Source organism: Mobula hypostoma, chromosome 18 (genome assembly GCF_963921235.1).
Source record: "Mobula hypostoma chromosome 18, sMobHyp1.1, whole genome shotgun sequence".
Classification (NCBI taxonomy): Eukaryota; Metazoa; Chordata; class Chondrichthyes; order Myliobatiformes; family Myliobatidae; genus Mobula; species Mobula hypostoma.
The window spans coordinates 29471095-29483662 of NC_086114.1; the positions used below are offsets into that span (position 1 = coordinate 29471095).

The 12568-nt window shown below is 43.4% G+C and overlaps 1 protein-coding gene across 1 annotated transcript in view; it reads right to left on the minus strand.

Annotated features, from left to right (window-relative positions):
- LOC134358184 (glutamate receptor ionotropic, delta-1-like) overlaps positions 1 to 12568 on the minus strand; it is a 901838-nt gene that overhangs the window by 13545 nt on the left and 875725 nt on the right. The window contains exon 13 of the mRNA XM_063070179.1: positions 1584 to 1779. Within this exon, the coding sequence (XP_062926249.1) occupies positions 1584 to 1779 (196 nt within the window). The remainder of the gene's footprint in view (positions 1 to 1583; positions 1780 to 12568) is intronic.

Below are 12568 nucleotides of genomic sequence, written 5' to 3' on the forward strand. Positions count from 1 at the left end.
AAATATGTTTTTAAATGTTGCTGCTGTAACAAAATAATTTCCCACTTGGGATCAATAAAGTATTTATTATTATGTCTGCATGTTTTTATGCCTTGAGTTGCTGCCTCATGATTGGCTGATTAGATTAATGAGCAGGTGTACAGGTGCACCTAACAAAGTGGCCACTGTACAGGGTATACTGAGGTGGCAATGCATACACTACATCTCCAGCAGTGCATTGCAGATTCCAACCACACAACTTGTTTTTACTCATGTCACTCTTAATTCTCTTTCCTGCTTTATATTGTACATTAGGCAGGCAAGTTAATTAGCATAACTATTAAAATTTTAATAAACCATATTTAAGTACAAATAGGAGGGGTTAACAGTTGATTAGCAATTATTGAAGTGATAATTATTACATTGTTATTAAGCTGTATCTATGTTCAGTGTGAAATATTCATGGAATATTCCAGGTCTATTATCCAGGAAACAAGTGGCACTCAGAGCTCCTATCCCCCATTCACACTGGTATCTTGTACTTCTTGACATTGGATGTATCAGCAGTGGACACCAACAATGGCCATAAACTTGGCAGTCAATCCACAATTGATTATCTCCGTTAATTCACAGCAGTATCCGCTAAGCTAATGCTGCAATCAGCAGAACGTCTCTTCTCAGCTGGATCAATGAGCTGGTTCAATTTAACACCTTCATGGCTTCCACTGGTGCTGCTTGGAGGAATGTTTCAGCGAATGCTGGATGGAACTTAGCCAAAGTGGATACATTTGGCTCTGACTATAGTCTATATTTGCTAAATGATGTGCCTAGACCTCTCATACAACTGGAAAGACAGAGAATTTGTTAATTTAGTTTGAGGTGAATATGTTCTCCTTTTCCTAGGATCATGCTAACAACGACATTTTTAAAATAAGTACTAATGTTCTAAAATATTGAACATTGCTTCTACTTTGGGAATCATTATAACTAACAGGGACAAAAAATGGCCGGTCAGTCCACTGTCTCTGTGTCACTCATTGCCTCGTTACTCAATTATTTCACTAACCCATTCTTTTCCCTACTGTTCCTGGTCGAAAATTCCCACTGAATCAGCTCCTAATTCTCTTTCCAACAGAGCAATCCAAGATCACATCAACACTTGAGGGAAAGAAACTCTTCTCACTCCGCCTCTTGATCTTTTGTCAATTATCCTCTATCATCCCTGCAGTTACTTTAGTCATTGTAAAGCATTTCTCCTTGCATATTCCATTAAACCCTTTCAGATTATGTGGAGCTCGATCAAGACGCTACTTTAAGGGCTACAATCCTACCTTCAGCCTCTCCATTTAACACGTCCCTGACACCCTGACGTGATTGTAAACACGAGAGATTCTGCAGTGCCTCCAGCATTTTGCGTCTGATACAATTATAATTAGCTTGTCAAGGCAACTGCTGGTAAGGTAAGTAAATAGTCATTCCCCCAGGGAGCTGTAGTGTGTCAAGATTAATCTATGCTGGGTTTGAGGTAGGGATATTTATTCAGATGAGATGTACAGTATAGATGAAGACCCTGTTGACTTTCAGAAAACTTGTGTAGATGTTACCTTTCCAATGCCCTCGTGGGCATTTGCCACACAGTTTTCTGCTCCGTTGTTTTTACTGATGGTTCTCCAGAGCTCGGCGTAAGTACTGTCCTGCTCCAATGGATTGGTGCCCTTTGCCTGAAAATACTCATAGACAGAGGAGTCCTTCACTGTGCCATAGGATAAATCGGACTGCTTCGCCAGGTCTTGGAAGGAGCTGTTGGTGAAAGAAAGGAGGCTGAGACCTTGATCTGAAGGGATGTGAACTAATTGAGCGTCTCTCACTAGAGCAATCATCTGACAACGCTCTTTGTTTGACACCAGAACACATAATCACAGAGAAATTAAGTTTACTGAGACAAACAGATTCAAATTCTTCCCTCACCTTACACCCCCATCCATATCAGTGGAGTATTGTCCATGTAAATTAAATTTGGTAAATTAGTGAAAAACTTAGCTTTGCATGCCATCTATACAGATTATCTCATTACAACACTGTATTGAGGTAGTACAAGGGAAAACAATGGCAGAACGCAAAATAAATTGTTACGGTTACAAAGAAAGCACAGTACAGGCTGATAATAAGATGCAAGGTAATTTGTGATGTCAAGAGTTCATTTTATGAATGAGGGGACCATCCAGTAGTCTTATAACAGCAGGATAGAAGGTCCTCTTGAGCCTGGTGGTATGTACTTTCAGGCTTTTGTATCTTCTGCCGGATGGGAAGGGGGAGAAGAGAGAATGTGTGGGATGAGTGGGTTCTTCGATTATTCATTTATTTTATTTATTGAGATACAGCGCAGAATAGACTCTTCTAGAACCGCACAGCAACCCCTGATTTAAACCTAGCTAATTCCCAATCTTTATGCATTCATATAGGATTCTTTTTATGGTGATATTTTCAGCTGTTTATAAAAGCTAAAGGCCTTTTAATGTTGGCTAAATCCTCTTTTTCCTGAGTCCTCTGTAACTGCTTTGAAAGCTGTTCTGTCTCACAGTAAATATGGATTGAATAATGTTTAATAAACTTCCTCTTTGCTATCCCTGAATCCTAACCGTATGCCAATCAAAGCAGAACATTCCACAAACGTTTGCTGTTCTTGACGTTTTCAATCAACCTTGTCATTCTTTTGCCTCCCTGTTGCTTGTTATCAGTCGATTACTGTTTCTTGTGACACCAAAGACAATTGTTCTGCTTTTCAAATAGGTTTTCATTGTATAAGAATGAAGTCAAAGTCCTGACATCAGGTGAGATCGGCTGAAATGGAGGCCAGTGCTCAGTACACACTCTTCAGAAGATTATCTCGATTCCAGCTGACATCAGTGAATATTTAACTGTCAAATACTTCTGTTCCCCAGCTTCATCTGGTCCATTTGAATTGGTAATTCCTTTTCTTATTTTTATGTTTGTATATATTCATTGTGTGTCTACTTGTCGAGGAATTATGAAAGATAAACTGAACTAGTCAGCAATGCACACTAATCTTCCAATTTCTTTGAGGCTAACATCTGAATGAATATTATACAAACTGCACCTGAAGTTGCAGCGAGTGTGGAAAGTGCTGTATGAATTATAATTCATTTATAAGTAATTTATCTGGCTGTACTTCTACTCACAGTGTACAGGCAGAGACTAAGGACTGCAGCACCAGTAGTGAGGATCAAGAAGGTATGATCAAGGGAGGTGGAGGATCACTTACTGGACTGCTTTGAATCAGTGGACTGGACAATATTCAGGGATTCATCTTCAAGTCTGAATGAACACGCAACCGTTGTCACCAACTTCAATACAACCTGTGAGGGTGAGTGTGGACGGGAATACACTGGATATACTCAAACCAAAGGTCATGGGTGAACCAAGAGATTAGTAATCTGCTGAGGGCCAGTCTGGGGCATTCAAGACTGGTGATCCAGAACTATACAGGAAGTCCAGGTATGACCTACAGAAGGCTAGTTTGAGGCAAAAGAACAATTCTAATTGAGGTTAGAGATGAAATCAGATGTATATCAGCTTTGTCAGGGTTTGCCGGCCATTACTTTCTACAAGGCAAAACCTAACGTCATGAATAGTTGTGATGCTTCACTCCCAGATAAGCTCAGTGCCTTTACGTGCACTTTGAAAGGGAGAATAAAACTACACCTGCGCAAATCTCTGTAGCATCTGGTGACCCTGTGATCTCTGACCTGGAGGCCGATGTCAGAACAGCTTTCAAGAGGTTGAATCATTTTGAGGCATCAGCTCTAGTGGTGTACTTGGTGGGGCTCTAGAACCCAGTGCCAACCAACTGGTGGGAGTGTTCAGGGACATATTGTATTCAATCATTCATTGTTGCAGTTGAAGATTCCTATCTGCTTCAGAAGGATGGCACTCATACTGCTGCCCAAGAAGAGCAGGGTGAGCTGTCTCAACAACTATCGCTTAGTGGTGCTCACATCTACTATGATGAAGTGATTTGAGAGGTTGGTCATGGCTAGAATTAATGCCTGTCTAAACAAGGACCACGACCTGCTGCAGTTTGCCTATCACCACAATAGGTCTTCAGTGGATGCAATCACACTAGCCTTCCACTCGGCCTTGGATCATCTCGACATTAGTAATACCTACGCCAGGCTGCTGTCTATTGACTACAGCTTAGTGTTCAATGTGATCATACCCTCAGTTCTAATGTGACGAAAGAGGGTTACAAAGAGTACACATAGATTAAGATGTTAACTGTCCTGTGCTGGCACCAGTGGGATCAACAGTTGATCTGCCACCTGTCTTCAGGAGAAAGAGAGATAAGGAAGACAATGGAGCAGCATTTGGAAATGTTAATGAAGAGACGGGAGAGTTTAATGGAAGGAGACACGGTCTGAGAGCTGTCAAGATCGGCTCCTTTTTGAACCCTGAACTGTTTGAAGTGTGATGGACAGGCGATACCCCAGCAGGGGGATAAAAAGGGACAGGTTCGCTAAGGCAGGACACACACGACACCACGAGGTAACGAGACCCTGGAAGCGGTGCGCCTCCCACAAGTCGGTGGGAGTTTTTGAGGGGCTGGTTGCGGGACCAAGCCATAGACGCACAGGGTGGAAAAGGTACGATCGGCGGGAACCTGGTGTGTGTCCGCCCTTGCCTGGGTGCCAGGTTCACTGCAGAGGAACGATCGTATCTGAAATGGAGGGGTCACAGTCGGTGACCTCAGAAGACATTACAAAGGGCTCTCCCGAAAGCTGACCGTGAGGAATATCGAAGGTCTGTGTGGAAGCCGTTTTGAATATTCATTCGCTTTCGCCCTCTCTCTCCTTCCCCCTCCCCCGTCCACCGGCACGGCAGTGATTACTGTGAACTGAACTGAACTCAAATGAACTGAACTTTGCGTCACTTTAAAACTGGTCATTTACCCCTAGACGACGATAGAGCTTAATTGATCCTGTTATCCTAGTTCTGTGTACATGTGTGTTTATCATTGCTGAACTGTTGTATTTATTATCCTTTTGATTAGAGTACTGTGTTGCTTATTTCTTTAATAAAACTTTCTTAGTTCCAGTAATCCAGACTCCAACTGAGTGATCCATTTCTGGTTTGGCAACCCAGTTACGGGGTACGTAACACTAATCAACAAGCTTCAAAATCTGGGCAACTGTAGCTCCCTCTATAACTAAATCTTGATTTCCTCACTGGGAAACCACAGTCTGTGTGATCAGAAATAACATCTGCTCCTCAGTGACAATCAATATTGGAGCACCTCCAGGATGTGTGTATTGCCCATTGTTCAACTCTCTCTACACCCATGACTGTGTGGATAGGCACAGCTGAAACACTATCTATAAATTTGCCAATGACCCAACTATTGCTAGCAGAATTACAGATGGTGATGAGGAGGCATACAGGAATGAGATAGATCAGCTGGTTGAGTAGTATCACAACAAAAGCCTTTCGCTCAACATCAGTAAGACCAAGGAACTGGTTATGGACTTCAGGAAGGGGAAGTTGAGGCAACACACAACAATCATCATCGAGAAGTCAAAAGTGGAAAGGGTGTGCAGTTTCAGGTGTCAACATCTCTAAGGATCTATCCTGGGCCCAATGTATTGATGCAATTAGAAAGAAGTCATGGCAGCTGCTATACTTCATTAGGAGTTTGGGGAAAATTGGAATGTCACCAAAGACACTCACAAATTACTGCAGAGAGCACCCTAACTGGTTGCATCACTGTCTGGTATGGAAGAGCCACTGCACAGGATTAGAAAATGCTGCAGAAATTTATAAACTCAGCCAGGTCCATCATGAGGTCTAGCGTTCCCAGCATCCACAGTATTGTGGTTAGTGTGACACTATGGCAGCTCGGGGCATCCCAGAGTTCAGAGTTCAATACCTGTGCCATTCTGTAAGGAGTGTCTGTACGGTCTGCATGTGGAATGTGCAGGTTTTCTCTGGGTCCTCTGGTTTCTTCCCACAGTCCAAAGACATCCCTGGCCGGTTAATTAGTCATTGTAAATTATTCCATGATTAGGTTAGGATAAATCGGGTTTGTTGGTGGTTGCTGGGACGTCGTAGCTCAAAGGCCTGGAAGGGCCTCCTCAGCACTGTATCGCTAAATAAAGTAAATAAATCCAGTGCACCTTCAAAAGGCGTTGCCTCAAAATGGTAGCATCCATCATTGAGGACCCCCATCACCCAGGACAGGCCCTCTTCTCATTGCTACAATCAAGGAGGAAGTACAGGAGCCTGAAGACACACACTCAATGTTTCAGGATCAGTTTCTTCTCCTCCGTACAATGTATTTGTTCCTCTCGTTTTGCACTACTTATTTAATTTAATTATTTTTACATGTACTTATTGCAATTTATGGTTTTTATTATGACGTATTGCAATGTACTGCTGCCACAAAACAACAAATTTCACGACATGCCAGTGATATTAAACCTGATTCTGATTCTGAATTCTGCCATTGTAATGAAATCCATTATTTCTACTGAAACACCATGGTTTCCTGGGCGGTGTAAGTCTAGGGAAGAGAACCTCCGGCCCCACCAGACTCCTGAGAGTAAGATGTGCTTGATCTCCCCCCTTAAAGCCCGGTTTGTGTGGATTTGCTCCCCTGTTACAAATTAATGCCACAAAATAACAGACAGCACACTGCGTACGATTAAAGGAATTATATTTATGAATCTTAACTAAAGGGTTAATAAAGAATAACATAAAGAAAATGGCCCATTCTAATTAAACAGTCAAATGTGCACAAGTTGGAGCTCATCTTGAACTTCTCCATCACTCACACGCTGGGCCTTCGGTCAATGTGAAAGAACACACCACATTCCGAACACCGCTCGCAATCCATCTCGAACAAATAGGTCTCCCACTGGGTCGTGTGCTGTGACCGGTTCTCCCCAGCATCTTCTCTCTTCACCTCCTCTCGAACAAAAGCTCCAAGCCCAGCCTTATTGTCCCTCACCAGGAAAACCTCCCGCTAATTGGATGACATACATTCCACCTCATCCCTCATCTTCTGCAATAACCCAAACAGGCAGAAAGCAGAACAGCCACTCTTACAGAGCTGCTAAATGAAATACCTACAGCATAACAGTAAAGATGGGAACCAGGGCAATCCACTAATATTTGTAAGAGAAAGACACACAGCTGTATCAAGGACATTGCAGGGAATGAACCACAATGAATAACATACCATGATTCTGGACTGAGTGGAATAGCAATTTACTGTGACACAAAGCTTGAAATACACTCCTGGAAGTTTAGCTACCTTGCTTCAGGCATCCTGCAGCTAATGATGGCATCCAAAATAGAGAGTAGGAGGAATCCTAGCCTTAAATATGAGGAAGGACAGCCAAGATGCATTCTTTATCCAGTGCTGGGACCTTTTATGTGTGAAGGAACTTGAAGCTTCCACTAGGTTGTGATGAGGCAACCAACATTGTGGTGACTACACTTGGAAAACAGGCTGAGGAATCACCTAGCAGCCTGATTATAGAAACAGGAGGTCTTGGTAAGTGACTGAAACATATTGTACCAATCCCTGTTCATTTCTCCAGGCTTGACATCACCACCTGATGATCCAAACTAGAACCTAAGTTAATCCAGTCTAGAGGCTCACTCTCCCACCTGCATAACAACCTAATGAACTCATTCCCTCTTCATCATTACAGTTGGAATCACTTAAAGATTGGATCTGGAAGCCCACAGAAACACCAAAAGAATCCTGATCCTGATCCCCATTGCCCCTGCAATCTATTGCTAATTTGCTCATAGTGGCTTCATTCCTTACTGTTTGTCATTCATTAATTCCCAGTTGGTTCACATTTTCCCTTCCCATCATCCAAACAATGCTTCCAAATGAAGCAGCCATTCAAATGAAGCACTGCTACTAATCTAGAATACTGCATTTGGAGATCACAATGTAGACACAAGAGACTGCTGGAAACTGCAATAAGTCACAAAGAGATGCAGGAAGTCAGCAGCGGAGGCAGCAGTTGTGGCGGCAAAGAGATAGTTGACATTTCAGCTAAAGACTCAGCATGGGGACTGAGAGTGTAAGGGGGAAATAGACCTACAAATAGTTGAGAGGGAGCGGTAAGGTAGGGGCTGGCAAGTGACTAGTGGACCTAGGTGAGTAAGGATTGATGGGCAGACGGAGCCAGGTGGGGAGGTAGTAACAGAGGCTGGTAGTTTGAGACAGCAAAGGGCTGAGATTGTGCAATCTGATAGGAAAAGGTGAGGAGTGAGTCCAGATTAGGGAGGAAGGCTGGACAGATGGGAACATACAGGGTAGAGAATAGGATTGGATAGGGGATCAAGTGAGTGAAGCTGATGGAACCGGATGGGTGGAGGAGAAAGAAAATGGGCAGCAAAGGGTTAGAGGTGGCAGTTTGGAAAGAAAGGAGCAATAAGAGGACCTGGGAGGATTGGATGGAGGGAAGGGAACAGAAGGGCTTGGGTTTGTTGAAAATGGAGAATTCATTGGGTTGTAGACTGCCAAGGTGCAATGTGAAGCTTTGTTCTTTTAGTTTGCGTCCGGCTTTTCCCTGGAAGTGGAGGAAGCTGTGGAAAATGGTGTGATATTGGGGAGGGGAGCTGCCAGGAGATCAGGATGATGATTGCTATGTTTTGTAACTCCAAAAGCTAATTGAAGGAAAATCATGGGAGCCCAGAATACTTGTGTACACTTAGTTTCTCTTTTAGTGAGCTGTTCAGATATGTCGTGATGGAGTAATATGTCTGCCATTCACGTATTTTTTACACACACACTCAATATATATACTTACTGAGAAACAGGTGTCCCCCGCTTTTCGAACGTTTGCTTTATGAAACCTTGCTGTTATGAAAGACCTACATTAGTTCCCTGTTTTCGCTAACAGGTGTTTTCACTGTTACGAAAAAAGCAGCGCGTGAAAAAAAAACAGTGTGCGATAAAAGGCACGTAAATGTCGGCCCAGATCAGAGGCGATTGCCGATTGCGTCGCCTCTGATCTGGGCCAACATTTACACGCCGGACGGCACCTAATTAATTAGCTTGTTTATTTTGGCTTTTTCTTAAAGATGTGCTGGATGCGTCCAGGCCACTGCTGCACCCCTGCATGCTTTGCGAATCAGTATCGGTTCGCTGCCCGGAGGGTGGGGGCCACTGCACCACCTCAACCTAACACACCATCATCACTGCGCTCGGCGCTGTCTTCCAGATTCTGGTAAGTGATACCACACTGTACGTACATTAATTCTACTTTATATAGGCTATGTGTTTTTATGTGTTATTTGGTATGATTTGGCAGCTTCATAGCTTAAAGGTTACTGGAGAGCGCTTGCGTGAGATTTTCTGTCGACGGCACTTGTGCCGTGTTTCTGCCAAGAGCGCTTGCATGAGATTTTCGCTACGGAGAACAGCGCAGGCAATTGTTCTAGAGTAGTATTTCTAATTTATATAGGCTGTATATTTATCATATCATTCCTGATTTTACTATATGTTACTGTTATTTTAGGTTTTAATGTGTTATTTGGCATGATTTGGTAGGTTATTTTTGGGTCTGCGAACGCTCACAAATTTTTTCCATATAAATAAATGGTAATTGCTTCTTCGCTTTACGACATTCCGGCTTATGAACCGTTTCATGGGAACGTTCTACCTTCGGATGGCGGGGGAAACCTGTACAGTGCAGAATAGGCCCTCCTGGACGTTCGAGCCACGCTGCCCAGTAAACACTGATTTAACCCTAATCTAATCACGAGACAATTTACAATGACCAACTAACCTACCAACCAGTATGTCTTTGGAATGTGGGTGGAAACTGGAGCACCCAGTCACGGGAAGAACGTGCAAACTCCTTACAGACAGTGGCAGGAATTGAACCTGGGTCACTGGTACTGTAAGGCATTGTGGTAAACCATTACACTACCGTGCTGTCTAAAGAATTAAAACCCAAAATGAATTATTTAAACAAAGAACGCCTAATCAAACAATATATTTACAGTATTGCTTAAATGTTACTGAAATATTAAATACACTGCAGTTGTGGACAGACTGCTTGAGTTCAGCAAAGCATTCATGGTGTGTTCTACACATTCAGAGAAACCACACTCGCTCTGAGTGCAGCATGGAACCTGGTTGTCCCATTCTGCCCTTTCTGTCTGCAGCCTCGAGCACTGTCACGGTGTGGCCCACTACAAGCCCGAGAGCCAACACCTCATCTTCCATGTAAGCACATTGCAGCCTCCTGGGAACTGTATCAAATTCTTCAATTTTAGTTAACTCATTCTGACTATATCAGAAGAGGCTGCCCTCAGCAGCCACTTGTGCATCTGCTCGTTAAAGCAAATATCTAATCAGTTAATCATGTGGGAGCAACTCAATGCACACAAACATGCAGACATCATCACGAGGTTCAGTTGTTGTTCAGACCAAACATTAGAATAGGGAAGAAATGTGATCTAAGTGATTTTGATTGTGGAATGTTTACTTGTACCAGAGAGGGTAGTTTGAGTGTCTCAGAAACTGTTGCTCTTTTGGCGTTTTCATGCACAATAGTCTCTAGAGTTTACAGAGAATGGTGTGTACAACAAAAACAAACACACTGTGAGTGGCACTTTCTGGGCAAAAATTCCCTGTTAATGAGAGAGGTCACAGGAGAATAGCCAGACTGCTTCAAGCTGACAGGAAGGCAACTGTAACTCAAGTAATCACGCATTTCATCAGAGATTTGGCTGAGAACATCTTTGAATGCAAATCACATTGAACCTTGAAGTGATTGGGCAGCAGAAGACCACGGACATGTATTTTTGTCTGTCATCCTGTCTGTTCGGTCTTTCTTCTTCTTATGGTCTGGCCTGGTGAACATGTCCCACAACCTCACCCATTCCCATTCTGACATGTCTATCCACGGCCTCCTCTACTGTAAAGATTAAGCCACACTCAGGTTGGAGGAACAACACCTTATATTCCGCCTGGGTAGGCTCCAACCTGACGGCATGAACATTGACTTCTCTAACTTCTGCTAATGCCCCACCTCCCCCTCGTACCCCATCTGTTACTTATTTTTATACACACATTCTTTCTCTCGCTCTCCTTTTTCTCCCTCTGTCCCTCTGAATATACTCCTTGCCCATCCTCTGGGTCCCCCCCCCCCGCTTCTTGTCTTTCTTCCCGGACCTCCTGTCCCATGATCCTCTCGTATCCCTTTTGTCTATCACCTGTCCAGCTCTTGGCTCCATCCCTCCCCCTCCTATCTTCTCCTATCATTTTGGATCTCCCCCTCCTCCTCCAACTTTCAAATCCCTTACTCACTCTTCCTTCAGTTAGTCCTGACGAAGGGTCTCGGCCTGAAATGTCGACCGCACCTCTTCCTAGAGATGCTGCCTGGCCTGCTGCGTTCACCAGCAACTTTTATGTGTGTTGCCACAACCTCACCATCAGCTTCACATTAGACAAGCAAATTCAGTGCAGGAAAATGTTCCCTTAAACCATCTGGATTCAGACTAGCAGAAATAGTCCCTTTACTCTACACCTGCCACATTCTCTCCAACTGAAAACTAACCTGTATTTCTCTTAAGTTAGTCCTGACGAAGGGTCTTGGCCCGAAACGTCGACTGTAGCTCTTCCGAGAGATGCTGCCTGGCTTGCTGCGTTCACCAGCAACTTTGATGTGGGTGGCTTGAATTTCCAGCATCTGCAGATTTCCTCGTGTTTGCTGTATTTCTCTTTACCAGTTTTTGTGAGGGACCCTTAAACTGATGCTGCTTGATCTGCTATGTGTTTCCGGCCATTTCTGGAGACACAAGGCACCGCAGAAGGGACCTTATCTTGAGATGTCAATAGTTTCCTTCCCTTCATAGATTCCGATTGACCTGTTCAATTCCTCTACAGAACATAGAATAGTACTGCACAGTACAGGACTATTGATCCACAATATCATACTGACCTTACAACCTGCTCCAAGATCAATCTAACCCTTCCCTCCCACATAACCTACCATTTTTCTTTCATCCATGTGCCTATCTAAAAATCTCTCCATGAGGTAATTTGTCAATTCAGCATCTTCTGTTTAGTAGCCTATTTCTTTCATGAATCCCTCATTGATTCACACCCTGTTCCTTCACTCCCAATGTCCTGCAGTCTACTGGCTAATTCCCCATTACCACACAGACTAGCATTCACTCCTGTTGTAATGTGAGCATTATTAAAAGTAAGTTAATACTAATTAGGATAATGGGGGTTTTTATTTCCGTTCTTTTTACTTCCGGTGTGCTTTGTATATAGTGTTCCCGCCATGCTGTACGGGTTGTAAAAGCCTTTGTATATTCATAACGGTTTTGACGTTCGAGATAAAGTTGTTTTCTTTGGGCATGACGTTGTCGAGTGTGCTTTTTTCAAAGTAGAAGTTACCACATATTTTTGGCGACGAGGTGAACTGGTTTTGTGGACGTGTCGACTCGTTTCGAACGGGAGCAGCAGCGCTGATAAGGGGCCTCACGTTCAGATGGCTCTGTTTGGGACTATTATTGATTTTGTGGAGGTAAT